The 24,818-nt window shown below is 40.2% G+C and overlaps 1 protein-coding gene across 1 annotated transcript in view; it reads right to left on the bottom strand.

Annotated features, from left to right (window-relative positions):
• The window catches only part of pclob (piccolo presynaptic cytomatrix protein b), a 61,607-nt gene extending 36,789 nt beyond the window's left edge, over positions 1 to 24,818 (bottom strand). Inside the window, exons 1-13 of the mRNA XM_026176101.1 lie at positions 24,674 to 24,818; positions 22,245 to 23,286; positions 15,434 to 16,285; positions 13,487 to 14,317; positions 12,424 to 13,329; positions 11,654 to 12,274; positions 10,830 to 11,485; positions 10,507 to 10,798; positions 8,899 to 9,840; positions 7,748 to 8,590; positions 6,745 to 7,599; positions 5,461 to 6,630; positions 3,661 to 4,638 (exon numbers count right to left, since the gene is read on the bottom strand). Coding sequence (XP_026031886.1) covers positions 3,661 to 4,638; positions 5,461 to 6,630; positions 6,745 to 7,599; positions 7,748 to 8,590; positions 8,899 to 9,840; positions 10,507 to 10,798; positions 10,830 to 11,485; positions 11,654 to 12,274; positions 12,424 to 13,329; positions 13,487 to 14,317; positions 15,434 to 16,285; positions 22,245 to 23,057 — 9,759 coding nt within the window. The 5' untranslated portion in view covers positions 23,058 to 23,286; positions 24,674 to 24,818. The remainder of the gene's footprint in view (positions 1 to 3,660; positions 4,639 to 5,460; positions 6,631 to 6,744; positions 7,600 to 7,747; positions 8,591 to 8,898; positions 9,841 to 10,506; positions 10,799 to 10,829; positions 11,486 to 11,653; positions 12,275 to 12,423; positions 13,330 to 13,486; positions 14,318 to 15,433; positions 16,286 to 22,244; positions 23,287 to 24,673) is intronic.

The raw sequence follows: 24,818 nt of genomic DNA, 5'->3' as shown, positions 1-24,818 counted from the left end.
ATTCCAAATATATTTTCTACGATTCTTGTTTATAGAAAAGAATTAAAGCATTTGAACTAAAGAAGCTCTTAGAAATGATCATGTATTAACATATAACCCCTAATCACTGTCAGTACAGGAGAGAGAACGCATCTTGAGATGATGTGGAATTTACAAGCATTTCATTCATGTTACTTATTATTCATTTCTATATTTATATTTAGATACTTTAAGCATTAATACAATTTTTAATTATTAACTAACTCTGTAAAATGAAGTAATAACAGGTTATGTAAGTACAATTTTGAGTATTTGCTTTGTAACATAGCACCAAGGAGTTAAACTCCCTCTATGTTTTGTAAACCAAGCCTTTCCTGTTCGGTGTTTTCATAGCTACTTTTACAAATTTAGTGAAAGTCCTTCCCTATAATTTGCAAGTCAGAGCAAAAAAAAAAAAATGCTTACATCTGCTCTCTGTTTCACTGTGTGTTAGTGAATAACATACCAGCTAACACAATAGTAAACAACATCATCAGTTTACCTGCTCTAACATATCATGGCTGCTCACCGAGAGTTGGTGGATGTTTTTTTTCTAATAGTTGGTCTTCTGATTGTCAGTGAAATGCAAAAGAAATGTGAAGGTGCAACTGAGATGCATTTACTTTGCAATGTGACATTCAGTGACTAATTCAATACGCCCACCAGCGATTACTCTCGACACCTGACATAAACCAGAAACAGCCATCACGCCTCCAGAAGTTTAAATTTCCATTTAAGTTCAAATTTAAGTTAAGACCATTTTTTGATGGTTGCCAAGGGTGGCACATGCACTCCAAAGGTGGCCTTCTTTGATAAATGTTGGATCTTGTGACTAATTTCCATTGCTTCAACTTTCATGAATTTAAACTGGGAAATTCTTAAAAAACATTCAACAGACTTGTTGTTGTCACCTCTTTAATGCTGGACCGCATCATTAAGCTTATGCATGTGAGATTTTCATACATGATATTATGCTCACATAGCGGTGACTGTAGCTCAGGTAGAGCAGATTAGCTACTGATTGGAAGGTTGGTGGTTTGATCCTTGGCTTCCCCAGTCTGCATGTCAAATATTCTTGGGCAAGAACCAAGTTGCCCTCTGATGTGTTCATCGGAGTGTGGATGTAGTGTGTGTGTAGATTAGTTTGCACTTGAGTTTAGTTTAGAAGTGCTTGTGTGAATGGGTGAATGAGGCATGTTGTATATAGTGCGTTGAGTACTTTGGGAGAGTAGAAAAGTGCTATATGAGAATCAGACCATTTACCATAATATTGAACTACCCCGCAAAAAATAATAATTTAAAAAACATTAATTAGCCTGCTGACTGATTACTTTTTAACACCATAAAATTGTGAAATCATGCAAAATTAGCTATATATCACACAGCTCTTTCTAGAACGATTAATTTTTTTCTTCCTATTAGCTGAAATGTAGCAACTTAACATAGCAATGTCAAGGTACTCCTCTGTACCTTGACAGTACTGTCTTACCTTGAGGCAACTACTGGGTCTCATAGTAAACCAATTTAAATGGACAGTAATAATGTGGGGCTTTTGTACTGGTAAAGCTGAACAAATATTCTATTTTAAACCAGTGGTAACACAGAAAATAGAGGAATCATCATTCATACTGTCACAGCTGTCACACTCTAAGCTTTAGCTAGCAAAGCACAACACACGTGTGCCCTACTTGTCAGACAACAGTCACTCCCAGGCTTTTGATGGCATCAGCTGAAGCAGAACAGGCAAACGGAAAAAAATGAATAGACTTGCTGATGGCACTCACTTTACCTCCTCTTCTTTCAAACATTACTTTTTGATATTTTAAAAGGGTGCTAAAAAAAACCCAGATAGTAAACTGGTGAACACACCCATTTTGGACAAAGCAGGTCATAGGACAGCAGCAAATATGGCATCCTATCGTGCTATCCAGTCATACTGAAGCTTTTTCTGTTTTCATCACATATTTAGAAAAAACATGTGCATTGTACACCCAAAGCAGCAAACTCTGACTCACATCCCCCCAGCCCCCAGAACACAATCCAAATTCAAGCTCCAGGTTATTACCATTTTGTTGTGTCAACGAAAAAAGTGACAAGTGTCAATTGCATAAATGGCACATGTCATTCTATGTTATCTGTCACTGGGAAAATGAAAGAAAAAAAGATTCAGGTCTGAGTGTGCCAGAACAAATTACAGCATCAACTCTTAAATCCACATCTCAGGAGATTTAAAAAAGCGTTGTGGTATTTGTTCACTTAATTATAGTAAAGTCTAGAATTTCTCAAAGAAAGAGTAGACAGCACTGCACATTTCATTCAGCTACATGTTGTATGTGCGTGGGTAAGTCACAAAGCAGGTACACGTGTATATTCATGTCACCAAAACGAAGAGGAAATTGTTGAATTACATGGAGCCACTGCTGCGTGTGAGAGCAGATGGCCTGATAAGAAATGTCTGCTCTTCTAATGTACTGCATTGTTTTGCTGGACTTAATCTGTTTCAACTCTACTTATTGGCATATCACAGGGCTTTGCCATCTCAAATCTCTTATGGGGGATGGAGATTCCCTTGACCCGGGTCTCCTATGGCAGTAGATCCCATCTCGCTAATGCGGTTGCGCAACCGTCAATCACTTTAATACATTTTCAGTGCTCCTGGCCAGCTGAAGCACTCTCCTCATGAGCAGTTATGTAATAACCCTGGCATCTTCCGTGGAGAGAGAACCACAGCAGTTAGAGAGAGTGTAGTTTTGGTATGATTTGTTTTACATTGTAATTATTCCAAACACTAAGACATAATAAACTGAATGGACACAGACAGCTCTTCAAAATCAAAGTCTGAAAATACATATAAATTGAAGTTCTCATCAGATTCTAGCTGCTGTGGCACCTTCATCTAATATTCTACTCCACTTGTATTTTATTTTCTTTGTCAAGAAAATCAAACAACAGAGCAAAATGCTGCCTCGGGTGTGCTCTATTTTCAGAAGGAATAAAAAGCTTTATGACAGTCAGTCTATGTTTTTCCACCCTTTGCAACAGAAAGGAATATTCCTCAGAGTAAAAATGTGCTAAAATATGTTGGTGCAGCCTGAACACTCCAAACCAATATTTAATAGCACAAGAAACACCACATAAACAGAAAGTGTAGTAAGGATACAAACTTACTGTACTGATAAATAGCAGCATTAGGACTACCAAACACTTGTAAAGTCATTAACATGCTCATTAACATGTCTCAGGTGCATTGCCAAAACGTGAGTGTTCTTATATTAGATTTTATGCAACTTTTACATGAAAGCCAACAATGTGCCTGACCAAAACTTTTGTACTGGAACAATTTGTTTTATATAAAATAAGAAGCCACTGAAATAAATTATGTTGAAAAGTGTGCAAATGGAGCAACATGGCCACTTCACTATCACTCTGTGGTGCTCTTACTCATGTTTGGCTCCCCAATGGAAACACTGAATATTAAAATAAGGTGCTTTTGTCACATTAATTCAAAAAGACATGATCATGATAAGGATCACTCCTGCCAGTTGAACACAAGGCATATCAGCTGATGAAAAAAACTCCCTTTTTTCTGTAAATTGTAACTGAAACATTAATATGTGTATTCAAGAGTATTTTTGTACTTACCACTGCTGTATGAGGCATGGGGTTAAATCCACAAAGATTGCAGACAATGTTCTTGCATTCAGTACAGGTGTTGTAATTGGGTGGCTCCTTCGTTCCCACATTGAGTTTGACCTTACAGAGCAGACAGGTAGACAGACTTTCTTTAGGAGCAACCTGAAGCACTTTGTCCTGTGCTAATGGTGTAGCCTTGGCCTGTTGAAGTGGATCAGGTGTCTGTGTTGCCGGTGGTTTACTATCCTTTACTGGGGGCATCTTAGGAGAAACCGGAGGTGTAGGTTTAGGGCTGACACTTGTTGTAGTGGACATCTTCCGTGGAGTAGGTGGTGTAACTTTAGGTTCATCCTGAACTGCCGAGGTTATCAATGTAGATGCAGAACTTAAAATTGATGAACCAAAACCAAACATCTTCCCAGTCACTGACTCAGCAGGCTTTGGAACAGTAGGTTTAGGGGCACCAAAGCCAAAGAAACCACCAGACTCCTGTTTCGCTGGTTGAGCTGGTGGTGGGGCAGGCTTGGGAGATTGGGTCAATGGCTTTGATGGCTGTTGTGGTAGTTTGCCAGCTTCTTGTTTTGCGAAACCTGACTTTACTTCTGGCTTTGTAGGTTGTGAAATCTGTCCTTGTGGGGGTTTTTCCACAAGCTTTGGCTGGCTGGCCACATCCTGAGCATGTCCTTGTGCCTTTTCCTTAGAATCTTGCTGTGCTTTGTCCATCCTTTGGACTGCAGTTGGCACTGGAGCCTCACCTTTGAGAATTTCTTTTCTGGGTTGAACTATTTGAGTAGCCTCTTTTTGGACATCTGCATACTCTGCAGCTTTCTCCTTCTGGACTAATGTCAGTGTGTCCTTCTGTTCAGAGCGAGGAGGTGTAGAAACCTTGCTTGGCATGGGCTGGGGTTTCACCACAGTAGGTTCAATGGCTTCAGATACTCCAAGGGCTCTCTGCATCTGGCAGTTTAAACAAAGCCATTCCTTTACCTGGAACAAGTGTAATGGAAAGCATAAATCACTGTCCAATAAATAAAAAAACAATAACAGTGTTCTGAAATCAGATGAAGGTGCAATGATTTTAAAGCACAAAAAATATCCAATGATATCAAGGTTACTAATGTAACGTGCATATATTCAAAGGGGATTCATTCATACAAACAAATCATGATCATTGAAAAATAAAATGTGTTTAATTTCTCAAACTGTTTTACCAGTGTAATGTAGTTTTTATTTTCTTTTAATGCAATTTTAATAAGGCATAATTATAAAAAAAAAATCAGAGGCGAACTTTTTTTTCAAACAATAGGAACTGTGAGAGCTCCTGTATTGTTTTAAAAGCTTTTCTATAATGCCCAGCTTTGTTACTTTTATTTTTTATATTTTTGACTCAGAGTAGCGTAGCTTTTATCAACTCAATCTGATAATTCTTCTCCAAATGTAAGTTTCAAAAGTTACAGTCTCAAATTGGGGTATGCAACATGTTTTCGATGTCTCTTGAAAAATAAAACATCTATATTTTAACAAATTATTTCTCAAATTTGGTATTCAAATTCTTCCTATAATTTGTGCATTTTACTGGAGATAAATGGCAAAAATTAAGCCAATTCAGGCAATTTATTACAAATAATTTAGATTAAGTCTTTAGATTTAGATTAAATTCAGATTAACATCAGTTAAATATTCATAAAGCTGTTATGGCTGGATTGTTTTGTAAATCAAGTAATACTTGATTTAGTAGGACCCACAATAATTGAGTGACAAAAATATGAAAACTACAAAAAGGGCAACAATAAACAGAAAGTTGCATACCTTTAAATCATCTGGTACTGGATTAAAGCCACACTGATTGCAGACAGTTGTCTTGCATTCTGTGCAAGTGTTGTAGTTAGGAGGATCTGTGGGGCCCACTGTAAGTTTCACCTTACAGAGTGGGCAGACAGACTGATCTGCTTTTGAAGCACCTTGGGTGTCTACTGGCACCTTAGGGGGCTCTGATGGAACTTTGTCCACTTTGGCTTGAACTGTTGAAGGAGTCTTATCCTGCTGTGGTTTCTCTGGTTTCTTCTCCTCTGTTTTCTGGACAGGCGGTGGTTTGGTGTCCTTTGCAGGTAATGTTTTAGGAGAGGCTGGTGGTGTAGTTTTAGGAGTGACACTGGCTGTGGTGGACATTTTACGTGGTGCTGGTGGTGTAGTTTTAGGAGTGACACTGGCTGTGGTGGACATTTTACGTGGCGTTGGTGGTGTAGTTTTAGGCTCATCTTGAACAGCTGATGTTATTAAATTGGATGCAGAGCTTAAGAACGATGACCCAAAGCCAAACATCTTTCCTGTCACTGACTCAGCGGATTTTGCAGCAGCAGGCTGTGTTTTAGGACTGCCAAAACCAAAAAAGCCTCCTGATTCCTGTTTTGCAGGCTGAACAGGTGATGGAGCAGATTTAGCTGGAGGGGTCGCAGCTTTTGGAGGCTGTTGAAGGGGTGCCTTTCTTGCTTCTTGGTCTGATGGAAGAGCAGACTTAGCTAAAGAAGATGCAGCTTTTGGAGCCTGTTGAGGGGGTGCCTTTTCTGTCTTTGAATCAGGGGGAGCGGCAGGCTGAATTTTTGGAGTTTGTTGCTGGGGTGTGTCTGGCTGTCCCTTGGGAGTCTCTGCAGAAGGCTTTTGCGAAACATCCGTCTTTATGATAGTGGATGAAATCATTTTGTCAGGCAATGAAGCAACTTTTGGAGCAACCTCCTTAGTTAGGTCAATATTGACAGGGGAGACAGTTTCTTTGGCTGCAGGAATGCTAACAAGGTCACCTTTGGGTACATCTGGCTTAGAAACATCTTTCTTAGAAGCTGTCAAGATGTCTGTCTTCTGTGTGCTGGCAGGGACCTCTTTGCTTGGTGAAGGTTGTGGTTTTATCATTGGTAGGCCTGGAGGTTCAGAGGCTCCAAGTGCTCTCTGCATCTGACAGTTGAGACATAGCCATTCCTTTACCTGTATGAAAAACACACATGAGCTCTGTCAATCTGTCTCTCACACAAGCAAATTCAAACCAATACTAGAACTATGTCTAAATAGGCATTCTACACTGATAAAACATTTAATTACCTCTGTTACATTTGGCATAGGACTAAATCCACACTTGTTGCACACAGTGGTCTTGCAGTCAGTGCAGGTGTTGTAGTTTGGAACATTTTTGGAGTCCATGTTGAGTTCTGCTTTACAGAGTGGACAAGTAGAGTGAGCCCCTTTGGGAGCAGCTTCTGGTTTTTCAGACTCTATTGGTGTTTTATCCACTGTTGTCTGCTCTGATAGAGGAGCCTTGACTGGCTGAGGTTGCTTCTTTTCCAGTTGTGGTTTCTGAGCAACAACTTGGTGTGATTCTTTGCTTAGGGGTTGTTTTTCCTGTATTTGATCAGAGGATATAATCAGCTGTTCAGCTGTTTTCTGAAGTGTTTCAACTTTATTGTTTTCCTTTTCTGAATCTTCTTTAGGCAGAGGAAAACTTGGTGTGAGATCACTTTTCTTCATAGCTGAAGTTTCAGCATTAGTGATAACAGGTGCACCTTGGGAAGGCAGTTGTCTTTCTTCGCTTGGAGGTGCAGTGATGGCTTGAACATCCTTGGCAGGCAGTGAACTAACTTTCTCCTCTTTTGCTTCAGCTGAAACAGTAGCTGTGGTGTCTTTTGCAGGTGGAACGATATCTGGAGTTCGATGTACGATATCCATTTTCTCTGCTGGTGCCTCTGGTTTTGGACTTTCTTTCTGCTTTTTCTCTAATACGTCTGTTTTCTGTGTGGGAATAATATCTTTCGTTTTAGTCTCAGAGACATCTTTTTGCTCAGCGGCAGGTGCGGATGCTTTGCTGGGTGATGCCTGAGGTTTCATCAGTGGAGGCTGTACTGATTCAGCTGCTGTGAGGGCTCGTTGCATCTGGCAAGTCAGACACAACCACTCCTTCATCTACAAGGAAAAGCATATTATTTTGAGTAAGTGTGTCTTTAACAACTAGATTTTTAAAATAAAAGCATAAATCGCCACAGTTAAGAAAACATAACGTATATATTATACATAACATACATTTTAATAACTACATTTTTGGTTTATTTACCTCCGTTTCATTTGGTGTTGGGTTAAATCCACACTGGTTACAGACAGTTTTCTTGCATTCAGTACAGACATTGTAGTTAGGCAGATCCTTAGACCCTATGTTGAGCCCAGCCTTACAAAGTGGACAGGTGGACGGGCCTTGTTTGACGGTGGTTTGGGAGGCTTCACCTGTTTTTGGAGGTTCTGATGGAGCCTTGTCAACTTTGGCTGAGACTAATGGTGGTGTCTGGATCAGCTGGGGTTGTTCAGCCTTGGTTTTCTCCTGGGTAGCAGGGGATTTGATCTCTTTTGCAGGGGATAACTTGGGAGAAACTGGTGGAGTCTTAGGCTGGTCCTGAACAGCTGAGGTAATCAAAGTGGATGCAGAACTGAAAATAGAAGAACCAAAGCCAAACATTTTCCCCGTCACAGACTCTGCCTGCTTTTCAGCATCAGGTTGAGATTTACCACTGCCAAATCCAAGGAAGCCTCCCGATTCTTTTCGTGGTGGTGGAGTGGCAGTACTCAGCTTACGTTCAGGCTGCCTGATTTGGTCTGGTGATTTGTTAGGAGCTGATGTTTTCTGGGGCTTCTGTTGTATTTTCTGAGAAGAAACCGGGGTGGCCTGTTTGTGAACCTCTGGCTTGACTTTAGTCTCAGATGTAGCAGGCTGTGCCGTTACGGATAGTTTCCTCTGAGGTGACTGCTGTGCTGAATACACCTTCTTTTCAGGTTCAGCTGGGCTGGTGACATCTTTCTTTTGGGGTTTTGCAGGTGTCTGAGCATTCACTGAAATTACTGATGGAGGCTCTGTTACTCCTAGAGCCCGCTGCATCTGGCAGGTAAGACATAACCACTCCTTTGCCTGAAAGAAAAATTAAATAAAATTAAAAGTTATATACACACACACACATACTGTTAGGTGATCTATTTACAAATACTGATTGTTTATTAAACTAGTTATTTTTATTTTAGTTTACTTTTCCAATGCTGTAATACATCTAGTAATACGTAGTATTTTTTCATTATTTAATATTCCTAAATCTTGGATGAATATTCCTTGAAATCCTGAAATCTAGGTCAACAAGAGACATTTCAAAAGTATAAGTCTGCTGATATTAGTTAAATACAAAGTGTCAATAATAACATGTTTTGTTTTCTTCTTAGTCTTACCCCAGTTCCGTCTGGCATAGGGTTAAATCCACACTGGTTGCACACAGTGTTTTTGCATTCAGTGCAGGTATTGTAGTTGGGCAGATCCTTGGAACCAGTGTTAAGTTTGACCTTACAGAGTGGGCAGGTAGACTGATCTGGTTTGACAGCTGCTTGGGAAGCTGCTGCCTTTGGAGATTCTAATGGCACCTGTCTTGATGCTGGTGTTTTGGTCTGCAGGGATGGCTCAGTTAACTTCTGCTGCTCCAGCTTCTGGGAAGCAGGGGGCTTCATCTCTTCTGCTTTTGACTGGATTGATGGTGGACCCTTTATCTGCTCTGGTTGATCAGATTTCGTCTCCTGTTCTGGTTTCTTTACAGTGGAAGATTTGGTTTCCCTTGCAGGAGACATCTTAGGTGAAACTGGTGGAGTAGTTTTTGGCTGGTCCCGAACTGCTGAGGTTATCAAAGTAGATGCAGAACTGAAGATTGAAGAACTAAAGCCTAACATTTTTCCACTCACTGACTCTGCAGACTTTGCAGCTTCAGGTTGAGGCTTAGGACCAGCAAAGCCAAAGAAGCCTCCTGACTCTTGCTGTGTTGCTGCTTTGGCATTAGTTTGCTTACGACCAGGTTGGGTTGCCTGATCTGGGACTTTTTCAGGAGCTGTTTTCGCTTTTTCTTCCGATGTTTTATGTTCAGATGCTGGGCTAGCCTGTTTCACAGATGCTGTTGATTGTTTTCTTTGTGGGGAGACTGCTTCTGAGGTTTGCTTTTGTACAGCTGTGTCTGGACTGTCCTTTGTTTGAGGAGTAGTCAGTTTGGAAGATTCCTTGGACTGGACTGTAGCAGGTAAAGAAACTTTATTGGGTGACATTTGTGACTTTAGTGATGGAGGTCCAGTAAGCTCAGAAGCTCCTACTGCTCTTTTCATCTGACAATTAAGACACAGCCACTCTTTTACCTAAAATATAATAGACACTTGGTTAAGTGATGCTTTATAACTACAGATTATATCATCAAATGTATACATTATGCATCAAAACAAATTCATCAAATCTCTACTTAAATATAGTTTAATACCACAGATGATACATCTACAAATAAATTACTTTAAAAAGCAACTTTTAATGATTGAATTCAAAAGGCCGGTACCAAAGATTAAAGTCACCTACACAGTATCTGGCCCAAAGTGAAATAGGATTATTATATTACCTCTGCTCTTGAGATAGAGCATTGGATAATGGCTTGGAAAATGTTTTAACTTCTCTTTATAAGACATCATCACTATATCTTTTAATCCTATTAGCCATTTATATTAAATTTTATAAGAATTATCATCTGATTTATTAATTATGACAAAAGGCATATTTTCAGCTCACAGTGGCATTGACTTTTGATAACTAAATTCTGAGTACACTACAGTGTTTGGCTAAAAAAAAATTTAAAAAATCACATGGTGTGTTTGAGATGTTTTCAAGTCTGAGATGCACAGACATGGACACAGATGACCACAAAAACATGCCTGAGACTATAACTGCTGCCAGCATGGTGGTATTTGATTGTTTTGACACTACAGGCAATGTGGAAAACAGACAATATTTTTTAAATCTTGTATTCATGTACTTACCTCTCCTACTGGCATGGGATTAAATCCACATTGGTTGCAGACAATGTTCTTGCACTCAGTGCAGGTGTTATAGTTAGGTGGGTCCTTGGAGCCTATGTTAAGCTCAGCCTTACACAGTGGACACGTTGTCTGGCCTGCATTAGGAGCCATATGAGACACTTTTGCTACTTGTGGTAGAGCTTTATCATCTTTGCTTTGGTGGGATTCTTCTGGTTTCTTCTTTTGTTCTGGCTTCTGAGGAAGAGTTTTAGGCTCCCTTGCCGGTGACATCTTGGGAGAAACTGTTGGTGTACTCTTTTGGAGAACTCTTGGTTGCAGCAGACATCTTCGGCGAGACTTGTGCTGGCGCAGACATTTTTCGAGAGCTTGGTGGTGTGGTCCGTGATTCGTCTTGAACTGCAGATGATATCAAAGTGGATGCTGAGCTGAAAATGGAAGATCCAAAGCCAAACATCTTTCCACTGATGGATTCTGTTGTTTTTGAAGTATCAGTTACGATTTTACCACCCAAACCTAGTGGGTTTCCAGACTCCTCTTGTGTGACTGTGGTGACCTTACTCTGTTTTAATCCCGGTTGACTTCCCTGGTCAGTTGGTTTCTCAGGGCCTGATGCAACTGAAATATCAAGAGGCTTTTTCTCACCAGGAGTTGGGCTAGGATGTCCTTCACTTTCGGGTCCTTTAGCCTCCTTAGATGAAGGTGCTACTGCTGTGGACCGTGTCTTCTGAGGAGAGCCTAGTGTGGCTGTGTCCTTCTTTTGAAGTATGCAAGCCCCTGGAGTCTCCATCTTAGGAGCTGCATCTGATTTTATTTCCTTTTTAGTTTCCACTTGATCAGTAACTATTGCTTTATGATGTACAGCAGATGGAGAAATTTTTTTATCTCCATGGAGGTGTTTCACAGGAGGCCCTGTGGGTTCAGCTGCACTAAGAGCTCTCTGCATCTGACAGTTCAGACATAACCATTCTGCATAACCAACCTGCAAAAACAAAGTATATTTTATTAAAATATGAAACATTTAAAATAATATTAACATCTAAATTAATGTTGTAATAACAATTCAATTACAGGTCTATATATGTAATTTATGCCGTGCATTTTATTGAAGTTTTATTAAAGTAAAATGAGTAATTATTGCTTCTCCTACCTCTGACACATTTGGCATTGGATTGAATCCACACTGGTTACACACAGTGTTCTTGCATTCAGTGCATTTGCTGTAGTTTGACGGTTCCTTTGAGCCAAAGTTGAGTTTCATCTTACAGAGTGGACAGGTAGATTGGCCTGCCTTTGGAAGAGCTGGTGAAGCTGGCTCTTTCTCTACTTTGGCTTGTATCAGGGGAGAGGTCTTGGCTTCTTGAACTTGCACAGCCTTCTTCTCCTGCTCCTGCTTCTGAACAAATGGTGATTCACTCGCCTTTGAGACAGGAAGCTTAGGAGAAACTGGTGGTGTCTTTTTGGATTCATCTTGGACAGCTGAGTTTATTAAAGTCGAAGCCGAACTGAAGATGGAGGTACCAAAGCCAAACATTTTTCCACCCCGTGATTCACCAAGCTTTGTAGAATCTGAGGGAGGTGTGGAACGGCCAAATCCAAAGACAGCTCCAGACTCCTCTTGTGTAGTGGATGTAATACTACTCTTTTTGATTTCAGTTGGATTTCTCTGTTCAGGTGGTTTTTGAGGTCCTGTCTTTTGGCTCTGCGGTGGCTTTTCTGGTTGCTCTGCTGGTTTTTTCATCTGACAGTTGAGACATAACCACACCTTCCCCTATATTAAAGCAAGGAAAAATTAATTAAAATATAGTCAGGGTAGTTTTAATGCAATAGAATATTTTACTATTAAAAGACTGTAATAAGTTCATTGACAAACATTTATATATGTAATATGTATAGGTGATTGTTCAAGTATTTTCTTACCTCCTTAACATTTGGCATAGGATCAAATCCACATTGGTTGCAGACAGTGTTTTTGCACTCAGTACAGGTGTTGTAGTTGGGAGGGTCTTTAGAACCCATATTGAGTTCCAGTTTACAGATAGGACAAGTTGACTGGCCTGTCTTAGAAACGACAGGCAATGCAGGTGCTGTCTTGGATGCCTCTTCAGGAGGTTTGCCTGCTTTTGTCTGTACTGATGGTGAACCTTTGTCTTTTTGTGTTTGCTCTGATGTTTTCTCCTGTACCAGTTTCTTGACAGTGGGAGACTTGGAGTCACGTGCAGAAGACATCTTAGGAGACACTGGTGGTGTCTTTTTGGATTCATCTTGGACAGCTGAGTTTATTAAAGTCGATGCAGAACTGAAGATGGAGCTACCAAAGCCAAACATTTTTCCACCTAGTGATTCAGGGGTCTTTGCAGAATCAGGTTGAGTTGTAGAACTGCCAAAGCCAAAGAACGATCCAGATTCCCCTTGTGTCGATGCTGTACTACCCCTTTTAGATCCTGGTTGATTTATCTGATCTGTTGGCTTCTGAGGACCTGTCTTCAAGCTTTGCTGTGCATTTTTCTGACCAGAAGCTGGACTGGCCTGCCTATGACTTTCAGATCCTTTCACATCTTCAGTCTTTGCCAGCTGTTCTCCTGGCTTTTGCACTTTCCGCTGAGGTGAGCTTGATGGAGAGGGCTCCTTTAATTTAGATTCAGCAGATGTCACATTCTCTTTCTTTTGAAGTTTATCCACTGGGGGAGTTTCCTTCTTTAGGGCACTGTCTTGTGCAGTGACTTTACTCGGTGAAGCCTGTATTTTCATCATGGGAGTTCCTGGAGGTTCTGATGCTCCCAGTGCTCTCTGCATCTGACAGTTGAGACATAGCCACTCCTTCACCTACAATGGAGCAACAATATTTAAAAATTCAATCAGTCGTGCTGCGGAATACATTTTAATGTTAAGACATTTTAAAGTGACAACAATAAAAAAGACATAATGTCACAGTTATTGTTCAAATAAATTGTTATATTCGACACAATTCTTCTTAACTTACCTCCTTAACATTTGGCATAGGATTAAATCCACACTGGTTGCAGACAGTGTTTTTGCACTCAGTACAAGTATTATAGTTGGGAGGATCTTTAGAGCCCACATTAAGTTCCAGTTTACAGAGAGAGCAGGTAGACTGGCCTGCCTTGGAAACAACTGGTGGAGCTGATGCTTTCTTTGGTTGCTCTGATGATGGCTTGTCTGCTTTTGGCTGTACTGGTGGTGAGCCCTTGGCTTTCTGTAGTTCCTCTGTTTTTTTGGCCTCTTCCAGCTTCTTGACTGGAAGAGGAGATTTCGAAGTGGGGGGTTTAGAATCCTTTGCAGCAGACATCTTGGGAGAAACAGGTGGTGTACTTTTAGGTTCATCTTGAACAGCTGTGGTAATCAAAGTAGATGCAGAGTTGAAAATGGAGGAACCAAAACCAAACATTTTCCCTGTCACTGAATCTGCAGGCTTTGTAGCATCAGGCTGAGTTTTAGCACCACCAAAACCAAAGAGGCCTCCGGACTCTTGCTGTGCAGCTTTAGTGGTGCTTTCCTGCTTTCCTACAGTTTGATTCGTCTGCTGCGGTTGTGTCTTCTTGTTCTCCTGAGATGCTGTCTGACCAGGAGCTGGGCTGACTGCCTTTTGACTGTCTGGTTCTTTAGTCTTTGCTGGCTGTGGTGCTGATGTTGGTACTTTTCTCTGGGGAGAGCCTGGTGCATTAGTCTTCTGTGGTGTAGGCTGTGTGGGAGTAGTCTTTTTGAAAGATTTTCCCAAAGATGTATCAATTTGAGGTTCAATTCCTCCAGCAGCCCGTTTCACCTGGCAGTTTAGACATAGCCACTCCTTCCCCTTAAAAGAACAGCATAAAATACATTATAAATGTATTAATCCTAAAAACACAAAAACAGTCTTATGGAAAAAAAACCACAAAAAGAGAAAAGAACCATAGAAATATAAATGCACAAAAAATGTTATAACTACAGTAAGCAAGAACTGTGGTGGTCCAAAAATCAGCTTAAGATTGGGATAGTACTTTATGGTGCTATTTGTAGCACCAAATATTTACATGAGACAATGTAATGTATTTTAACTGTATCCAAATAAATTTGGTTTTCCAACTAAAAATAGTGCAGCAAAACAAAAGCTTAAAGAAGGATTTGTTTAACTTACAAATTAAAAAACTGAGAGCAATAATGATAGTATTATTTTAGTTTAAGGCAGTATCACAACACAGTAGGTACTTTGTCATTTACCCTCAAAGGCTTTACTTTGAGCAGTGATGTATTTTGAAAACACCTTTAAAAGTAAATGTCTTTGTCCAAAATCCAAGAACAGGAACTTGCACAGTATGAATGTGAAAAAGCAACAACACTGTTCAAGCATTACTGAGCATTTTTATTTCTTGTTTCTGTTATATAACCATATAAGAGTGGTAAAATTATTGAAAGAAATAAAATGCCACTCCCTTTTACTTGAAAAGAGATCTAGGTCTAATGGAAAAGACAGCTGTTTGCAGGAGTGTGAGCCTTCCCCTGCTCAGCATGATTAAAGGATCTGACAAATAGCATTCTCAGTGTGACTCTTAGTCAAAGTATCAGACGTTCAACAGGACTGCACATGAAAACAAAAACAAACAAAAACAAAATAGCTTTCTCGGGTAACTTCTGTGTTCATAAAACTTTGTGAAAAACGCTCAAATGTAACAAAATTTTGTATATCATCTAACATGTAATGGTTCTTTGATAATAGCTCTCCAATCTATGAAATAACATAAAAAAGGATCTTAACAGCTTCAACAAGCTTAATTCTTAAGCATGCCTCAGAAGTCCAAGTAAAAGACACTTCTGAGAAATCTGTAAAATATTACAGCAAACAAATGTACTGACCCTTTAAAACTCCAAAATTAAAAAGATATACATTTTATTTTAATTTTCCTAAGTTACTTCAGTAAACTGCACCTCTTACCTCATTAACGTTTGGCATGGGGTTAAAACCACATTGATTGCAGACAACGGTTTTGCATTCAGTGCATGTGTTGTAGTTGGGAGGATCCTTCGAGCCCATGTTAAGCACTATTTTACAGAGAGGACAAGTGGATTGGCTTGTAGTCGGAGCAGTGTGGGAAGTTGTTGCTGTCTTTGGAGTGACTGGCAGGGATTTTTCTGCTTTTGCCTGTCCAGCTGGATGAACCTTTGCTTGTTGAGGTTGTTCTTGTTTCTTGTCTTGTTCTGACTTTTGGATAGAAGGCGGTTTGGTCTCCTTGGAAGATTGCATTTTAGGAGAAACCGGTGGAGTTGTTTTAGCCTCATCTTGAACAGCAGAAGCTATCAAATTAGATGCAGAACTAAAAATAGACGAACCAAAGCCAAACATCTTTCCAGTCACTGAATCTTCTGTCTTTGCAGTTTCAGTTTTAGTACCTCCAAAGCCAAATAAACCTCCTGACTGCTGCTGGGGTGCTGAGGTGGCACTGCTTTGCTTGCGTTCAGTCTGATTAGTTTGGTGTGGCTTAGGAGATCCTGATGCTCTCTGGGCCTCAGGTGTCATTTTCTGAACAGGTGCTGGACTGCCTTTTTTTTGAGCCTCCGGTCCTTTAGCAGCTTCTGCCTTTTCTGGCACTTTTGTTGATTTAGACTGGATTTTCTGCGGTGAACCTGGTGCTGATATTTCCTTTTTGACAGGCTCAGCAGCTGATGGTGTCTGTTTTTGGGGACCAGACATTTTGTTAGGTGTGGGGTTTTTCATGGGAGGTCCTGGCAGTTCAGAAGATCCTTGAGCTCTCTGTATTTGGCAAGTAAGACAAAGCCACTCGTGTGCCTGTACAAAAAAACAAAGACAAATAAATTTATTAAAAGATATGTGCAGATAGATGCACATAATGTAATAAGGTGAAAGAAGAAAAAAAGTACATTTCCCCAAATTATTCAAGGGACATCACAACTGAGTTTTGAAACTTTTGAAAATAAAAAAAATGTAAAAACTAGTGATTCAATAATGGTACCAGATTGATTTAGCTCTACCAGTGCTAAACCCGTGTTAATTCAATACTAATTAAACACAATCTAACAGCAGTTTTCAAATACATGACATAAAATGTACAATACTTGCGATAGTACAATATTTCATCTTGTAAGAACTTTGGTGTCACCAAGTAGCTTGCCCACTACTAGCACGGTAAGGGTTCCGTGTCCTTTGGTAAGACATTGAACCCAAAATTGTAAAACCCCTTGTGTGTGAATGTGAAAAGACATTGCAAAGTACTTTGAACAATATACTTTGTTCAAAGTATGTGCTAATGTGCTAAAACACATTAAGTGAAATATTTCAAGTCTTTGTTGCTTTAATTGTTAGATAAAAGATAGCAATTTTGATTATAGCTTATATCTCAGGAAAATCAGAAATCTCTATCTCAGATTATAAGAATATCAATCAAAAAAGGATTTACAACACAAAATATCAAACCTCTGAAAAATATGTTCATTTATACACTCAATACTTGATTGGAGCTCCTTGAAAACATACTATTGGATCAAAATGGACTACATAAAGAAATGTATAATGTTTATGTTTTGTTCTATAAGGACTGCACTGCTTCAGCCAAATCCACATACTACTCTGGTTTAATCAGTTCTAATGAAGGTAGCTCAAGGTCTCTCTTTTCAATGTTCAGTAAAATTACAAAACCTCCAGACATATTACCCTCCCATATGTATTCTGCTGACTTTTGTAATTCTCTTATGTCTTTGTTCACCCGTAAAATCTCAGATATCCACCGTCAACTTAACTCTGCAGGAGCTTCCAACTCTGAAGTAGACTTCCTGTTTCCCCTCACTTTTTTCAAGCTTTCCTCTTCCCTCCATAACTGATGTATCTAATCTTATTATAAAATCTAAATCATCCACCTGTCACCTTGACCCTCTTCCCACTGTGTTAGTTAAAGCCTGTCTTGCCTCATTAGCTCCTCTCGTAACCAGTATTATACATTCCTCCCTTAACACTGGAATCGTTCCTTCATCTCTGAAAAAGGCTTCTTTTATTCCAACTCTCAAAAAGCCTGGTGCAGACCCCCATAACTTTGATAATCTTTGCCCTATATCAAATCTACCCTTTATTTCAAAAATTCTTGAAAAAATTGTCACCTCCCAGTTCACTTACACCTCAATAAACATAATCTCTATGAACAATTTCAATCTGGTTTCCGCCCCAGTCATAGCACAGAAACTGCTTTGTTAAGGATTATCAATGACCTTCTGATGGCAGCTGATTCTGGTCTCCTATCCATCCTCATCCTTCTTGATCTTAGTGCGGCGTTTGATACCATTTCTCACAATATCCTCCTGAACTGGCTAGCATCCATTGGCATTAGTCATACGGCCCTTGCCTGGTTCACCTCCTATCTCTCAGACAGCACTCAGTTTATCCAATTTAAATTCCATTCTTCAAGTCTCCATCCTGTTTCTGCTGGTGTGCCCCAGGGTTCAGTATTAGGGCCTCTTTTATTCATTATTTACATGCTCCCTCTTGGTCATATATTCCGAAAATATCATATAAATTTTCACTGTTATGCCGATGACACCCAGCTCTATATTTCTTCTAAACCCAATTCATCCCTCCCACCTACCTCCCTCTCAAATTGTCTTATCGAGATTAGATCCTGGTTCTCCTCCAATTTTCTTAAACTAAACAGTAATAAAACAGACGTTTTACTTGTTGGTACAGCCTCTATCTTATCCAAATGCCACAGTTTTTCCATTGACATTGAAAGTTCTCCCACCCTTTCCTCCCCTCAGGTTAAGAGTTTGGGTGTCATACTTGATAATACTCTTTCATTCCAGTCCCACATTAATTACATAACCTGGTCTGCATATTTCCACTTACGCCCCTTCCTTACTCCCCATGCTGCTGCCATCCTTGTCCATAGTCTTATTACGTCCCGCATTGATTACTGCAATTCCCTCTTATTTGGTCTCCCTAAAAGGTCCCTTCATAAACTCCAACTTCTTCAAAATTCCACAGCTCGGGTCATAACGCGTACTCCTTCAAGAGCTCATATTAGGCCAGTTCTTCAGCAGCTTCACTGGTTGCCCATAGAAGTCAGGATAAACTTTAAAATCTTACTTCTCACGTTCAAATGTATCCATAAATCTGCTCCTTCCTATTTGTGTGACCTGCTCCATATCACCACTGTTTCCCGCCCTCTCCGATCCTCATCTGCTATTCATCTTACTGTTCCGTCCGCACGTCTTACCACTATGGGGAACAGAGCCTTCAGTCGCTCTGCTCCTCGACTCTGGAACTCTCTTCCTCCAGCCATAAGAAATATAAACTCTCTTCCCACATTTAAGTCACAGCTCAAAACACATCTGTTCAAACTGGCTTATTCGCTTTAGTGCTGATTTTATCTGTTGTCAAGTTCTGCTTTGTAATTTTAACTTATTTTATGACTATTGCTTCTTTTATTAATTTTGTTCTTTTGTAAGGTGATCTTGGGTTTTTGAAAGGCGCCCTCAAATAAAATGTATTATTATTATTATTATTATTATTGTTAATATGCTGTGTTGTGACATACAGCAGACCAGCTTGCTAAGGTGTTCTTGAAGATCAAGTTGCTTTAACAGCAACCTTCATCTTGTATACATTCTCAGGTCAGGTGTTTCTCATCTTCCTCTTGACAATACCCTACAGATTTTTAATGAGGTTCAGGTCAGCTGAGGTGGCTGACCAATCAAGGACAGTGACAAGATAGTCAGCGAATTATTTGTTAGTAGTTTTGGCACTGTGTGCATGAGCTAAATCCTGCTGAAAATGGAAATATCTTTCTCCTTAGCCAAGATAAGACGATTCTGACATTGTCTCTGAGTATTGATTGTTTGGTATGATTGATAATAGAAATTAGATAGTTGTAGACCCTTTCCTGAAGCTGTTTGTGTGTAGTGGTTCTTGAAGTTAAGTGCTGTGCAAAACTCTAGAGCGAGCCCTCATTTCTCTTTATTTTATTTCCTTCTTGTAATTTTAAAGTAGTAGAGCAAGAGTTCCTCAAGCTTTGTGAAGGTCTTTCAAGGATTTTCTTTGGATATTAGATATTGACTAAATTTTCCCATTTTCAATACAGTCCTTGTACCTAGCAATTATGAATGGAATGCTTTTGCTTGTTTGTTAAGCCACTTAACACTGGCCTATGACTCAATCAAGCATAAAAAGGCACCTAACTCAATGAATGAACTAGTGTCATATACATACACATAACAGACAAGTTAGCCAAGAACCAATTTTAAATTATATATTTAGGCACGTTTGTTACCAGCAGCACATCGCAAAATTATATAATTTCTTCTGAAATTAAATCAATGAAAAGTCCAAAAATAACACAGTTTCAAAGGCACAAAATAGTTAATACAAGTTTTAGATACTTTATTTATAACTAGCTATAGTTATAAATTGCTATAGTTATAAATTGTTATAGAAATAGATTCCCAAAGAGCTACTAGCTGAAAACTCTCCATTTCTTAACATGTTGTACAGAGTTTACTTAAAATTTTGCAGAAATTTGACAAGTGGAGAAAAAAGAAAATGTGTCAGGACTAAAGAAAACCATCAATAGGATGTCTGTGAAGGTTCTCAGTCATCCAGGTCATTGTTGTTTAATGTAGACTGTTCCTTGCTACACTGTACAGCACTGTTGCTGTACAGTGTAGCGAGGAACACTGCTGTACAGTGGAGCAGGGAATGCTCAGACCTCTACATTGGAGAGAGCAAACAGCCACTTCATAAACGCATGGCACAACATAGAAGAGCCACCTCGACGGGACAAGACTCTGCATCTAAAGTACAAAGGTCACTCCATCGAGGACACCAATGTTCACATTTTGGACAGAGAAGACAGATGGTTGGCTGATTGTGGCCTACACCCATTTTCACACCTTGGTGATTAGGTAGAGGATCATTAGGGGGTCCATTGACCCTCTTGGGGGACTCCCATAGGGCTTAAATCTGGGATTCTCCATCATTTGACCTTAGAACTGAAGAAGCTTCTCAGATGAGAGGTGAAACGTTTTCAAGCAACTTAAAGAATTCGAGACGCTTTTCTTTCCAAGCTCCTTAGACCATCAATAAGATATGAGTAGTATCTGACAGTCATGTTCTTGAGAAATAGGAAAAAAATCAAGAAAACACCTGACACTGGTCCTTAAGTTGATCCATGTACTATTCAGTGAATCTTGAAATGGTCTCAGTAGAAGGGTAGCTGTAAATGAGTTAATCTTAAGGAAGGAAAACAAGGAAGTATGCCAAACTACTCCAGAAAATCAGTGGCAAAACCAAATTTTAGTTCAAATCATCATCAGTACATACAAAGGATGTCAGAAGAGAAGTACAACAGTGAGTACTGTGTCTACAGGTATCTGTAGAACACGCTGGACACTCTGTCATGTTTTGGGGCTGCATTTCAGCCTCTGGCACATAGAAATCTACCATCAGATTTTCCACCAAGCAATACCAACTCGAAAATGGCTGATTGGCAACAGCTTCATTTTCAGCATGAAAATGATCTCAAATATACTGCCTAAAGCATACCTGGATAGAAAAACACAGTGGAAGACTGTTAGTCATAGATTGGTCACTTGAGAATCTAGCATTTAACATTACTGAAACAGTGTGTGATCATCTTGGGATAAAATGGAATAAAAGGCAACCAACATCCAAAGAAGAGGCTGAACGTCCTTCAGAAAGACTGGAAAACTATTGCTGAAGACTACTTAAAGAAATTACAAGAAAACCTGCCTAATAGATTTCAAGCTGTGTTGGTGAATAAAGGTGGTCATACCAAAGACCGACTTCCATGCTTGTCAGAATTATACAAACACGATTTTTGCATTCTACATTGCATTTCCATGTAGTTTTGCAACAGCTTCAGTAAACAGCTGAACATATCTCACATTTTCATAGCAAAATATAAAGAAATGAGGGGTGGCTCAAGATTTGTTCACAGTATTGTACTAACATGTTACTTCATTCTATGCAAAGCTCTTCGGAGTTCTTCAATCGATTGGTCTTAACAGTCCTCTCAAGGCTGCACTTATACATGTTGCTTGTGCACCTCTTCCTACCACACTTTTTCCTTCCAGTCAAATTTCCATGAATATTCTATGATACAGCACTCTGCAAACAGGCAGCCGTTTCAGCAATGATCTTCTGTGGCTTACTCTCCTTGTAGAGGGTGTCGAAGATCACCACCTGAACAGCAGTCAAGTCAGCAGTCTTCCCCGTGACTGAGGTTGCGTGCACTGAATTAGACTGAGGCATACACGGTATTTATACTGTTTGAGTAGAAGTTTTAATCTCAAACTGAAATATTTGAATAATGTGAGACACTGATTTTTGTATTTTTGTGAGCTATGAGCTGTGATTGTCAAAATGAAAACAAAAAGGCTTGAAATATTTAAATGTGCATTAAATATTACCTTTTTTAATTAAATGACAAAATGCATTTTTTATGATATTCTGAACTTTTAAGATGCATTGATAGATGCAAATGAATAACCATTCAACTCCTGGCCATTTGCCCTCATTGTCTCATGATATCAATTAAAACTACACTGCATTAATATTTTTAATTACATATGTATTAATTCTGTAAGTGTAGTGTATAGCAAAAGTATCCAACCAAAGAAAACTGCTTGAAATTTGTAGTATCAAATAAAAGAACATTTGCATTGAAGCAAAATTACGAGAAAGCATAAAATAGATCACATTAAGACTAAATTAAACCACTACTTACATTAGAGTCTGGAGGGCTGAAGCCACACAAGCTGCACACATCCATTTTACACTGTGTACAGGTTTTATGGTTAGCTGGTTCTTTTGTAAGTTGTGTTGTTTTACACACTGGGCAAAGCTTTGCTACTGCTGTTGACCCTGATCTTGCTTTGGCTGTTCCAGGTGATGAAGACCCTGCTTGTGTCATGCCAGTTGGACCAGGTCCCTTACTCCCTTGCTTATCAGAGGACTGCTGTTGGGATGTGGCCCTGATGCCTTTCTGCTCTGGTCCTGCCTTAGACGAGTCATGCTGTTGCTGCCCAATTTTTGGTGATGCCTGCTGTTGTTTTCCAACCTCAGACCCAACCTTTGTTGACCCTTGTGCACCAGTCTTAGTGGGGTTTTGTTGCTGCATCCTTGTCTGTTGTTGAGCTCCAGGTTTAGGAGAACTTTGCTGTATAGGTTGGTTTTTGGGGGGTTCTCCTTTAGGCTGGACTTCAGGTTGAGCCCCTGTCTTTGAAGTTGTTTGTTGCCCAGCAGGTTTGTTTGAGGGGCCAGTTTGTCCATTTCCATGTAGCTGTGGTGAACCTTGCTTGGGAGGTTGTTGGGTCTTTTGCATAGGGGGAGATTGGCCTGGTTTATGGGGATGCGGTTGCTGTTGATGGTCTTTTCCAGAGCCTGCTGTTGGCTTCTGTTCTCCAGATTGCTTTTGCCCCTGCTGGGGAGGTGATTTTTTATCCCCCTCACCATCATCTCCAAACAAACCAAACTTATTTACAGCAGAGGACACGGCATTGAGGGGGTTTGCCCCACTAAGGAATTTGGAGGAGAACATTGTTGGGTCTTCCTCGTCCTCCCCCTCTTCCTCCTTGCAGGAGCTGGAATCTACAGGACTGTCAGAGTCAGAGCAGGAACTGTCTCCACTTTGACCCGGCTCTCCCACAGATGCCTGAGGGGGGGCTGGACCGGTGGAGAGGGCATCTACAGCCCCACTCCTGCTGCTGCTGCTGCTACTGCTGCTGCTCCCTGGGCTCTCCTCTGGCTCAGCATCTACGTCAGACTTCCTACATACATGACAGACAAAGAGAGGATGTGTGAGGTGACAGAAACAAGGGAGGGATAATGAAAGAGAGTAACATTTGCGGACCACAAGTATGTAGAAGAAGGGATAACGTAGTTTCACCCATCCACTCAACATTAACATAAAGTTGGCTTAATCTAATAACTCAACTTTGAAGACCATCAATGCATTACACAATATGTACTTAACTCGATTTAGACAAGTGTATCCTTATCTGAACCTATTAACTGCATGGTTTTCAATAGAGAAATTTTCATATAAATATTCTGTAAGAATCTGTGTATTAGACACACCGGTGTTTGATAAATTATATTTATTTCCATTCTGGTTAGAACTATTATTATTTGTCATTAAAGCCATTAAAGATTCATTCTCTTTGATTTACTCCACACCGACTGTTGCTTTCAGTACCATGGACGGGACCAGAACCGCTCTGCTGCTTGCAGCCTATACAAATCAGAGAGATCCTTGTCAGCCAGTTAAAGCCTACGATACAGCCTAATGTGCAATACAGGAGGGGGATGTTGCTCTCAATTGACCGGGCTACTACAAATCCTATTCAAATGACTATTGAAGGTGGACTCGCGGGTCCAGAACACCATTTTTTTTTCACGGTGACAGAATTAGATTTTCATTATCCGAATGGCACCGATTGTCACGGAGTGAAAAATGTCACGCAAGACGTGTTTTACAGCAGCCAGACGAGTAAACACAGGAAATCTAGCGCTTTCACTGGAGAAACTGCAGGCACATCCGGGTAGCGGCCCAGCAAATAATGCATGGGAAGTAAATACTGACAGTTTCTTGGACAAAAGCAACATCAAGGACAATACAAGTCTGTGATGACCAATTATCTTTCTAAATAGGCAATTACAGCTGCGTTCGGCGTTTACTACGCAATGCTCACTTGCAGCTCAGGTTCACTCATACGCGGTGTATCTGACGTATCCACGGCGCTTTACCGATATGAAAAGGCATCATGCATAACCACCAACCATTCTAAACCGGACAACATCTTAGTCCGCAGAGGGTACGAGGTGATAACAGCCCAAGCCCACGGGTGAGCGAAAAAATGGAAAACACATTCTCACCTTTTTCTTGTGTCCTTGACCAGGTATCTTAACGAATATTTTTTATACTTAATGTGTAGTATACTGTTCTAGATTATTGTAAACCAGCGTAAAACTGTGACGAAACCCAGTAACAGCTCTGTCATCCCTGTGATTTCCCGAAATACCATCTGTTATCCACTCTGCGCCCCCCGCTCACCTCCTCCCATCCTGCATGCAACCAAGCATCCTTCACCCTCCACGGTCACAATGTCAAACACTGAAGCGCAGAATTCAAGAGAAACCGAAGAGAAACAGTACCTTCATCAACAGCTGATCTGTCTCCCCATCCTGCCCAACCTTCCTGAGATATCCCCTATCCGTGTCTGTCTGATCGCCGGGGGATAGAGAGCACAGGGCAGCGGATAGAGAGCGATCAGCATCCACTCCGCCTCCCACTTTTGCG

The sequence above is a fragment of the Astatotilapia calliptera genome, chromosome 7, assembly GCF_900246225.1.
Source record: "Astatotilapia calliptera chromosome 7, fAstCal1.2, whole genome shotgun sequence".
NCBI lineage: Eukaryota > Metazoa > Chordata > Actinopteri > Cichliformes > Cichlidae > Astatotilapia > Astatotilapia calliptera.
This window is presented reverse-complemented; position numbering and strand designations above follow the sequence as displayed.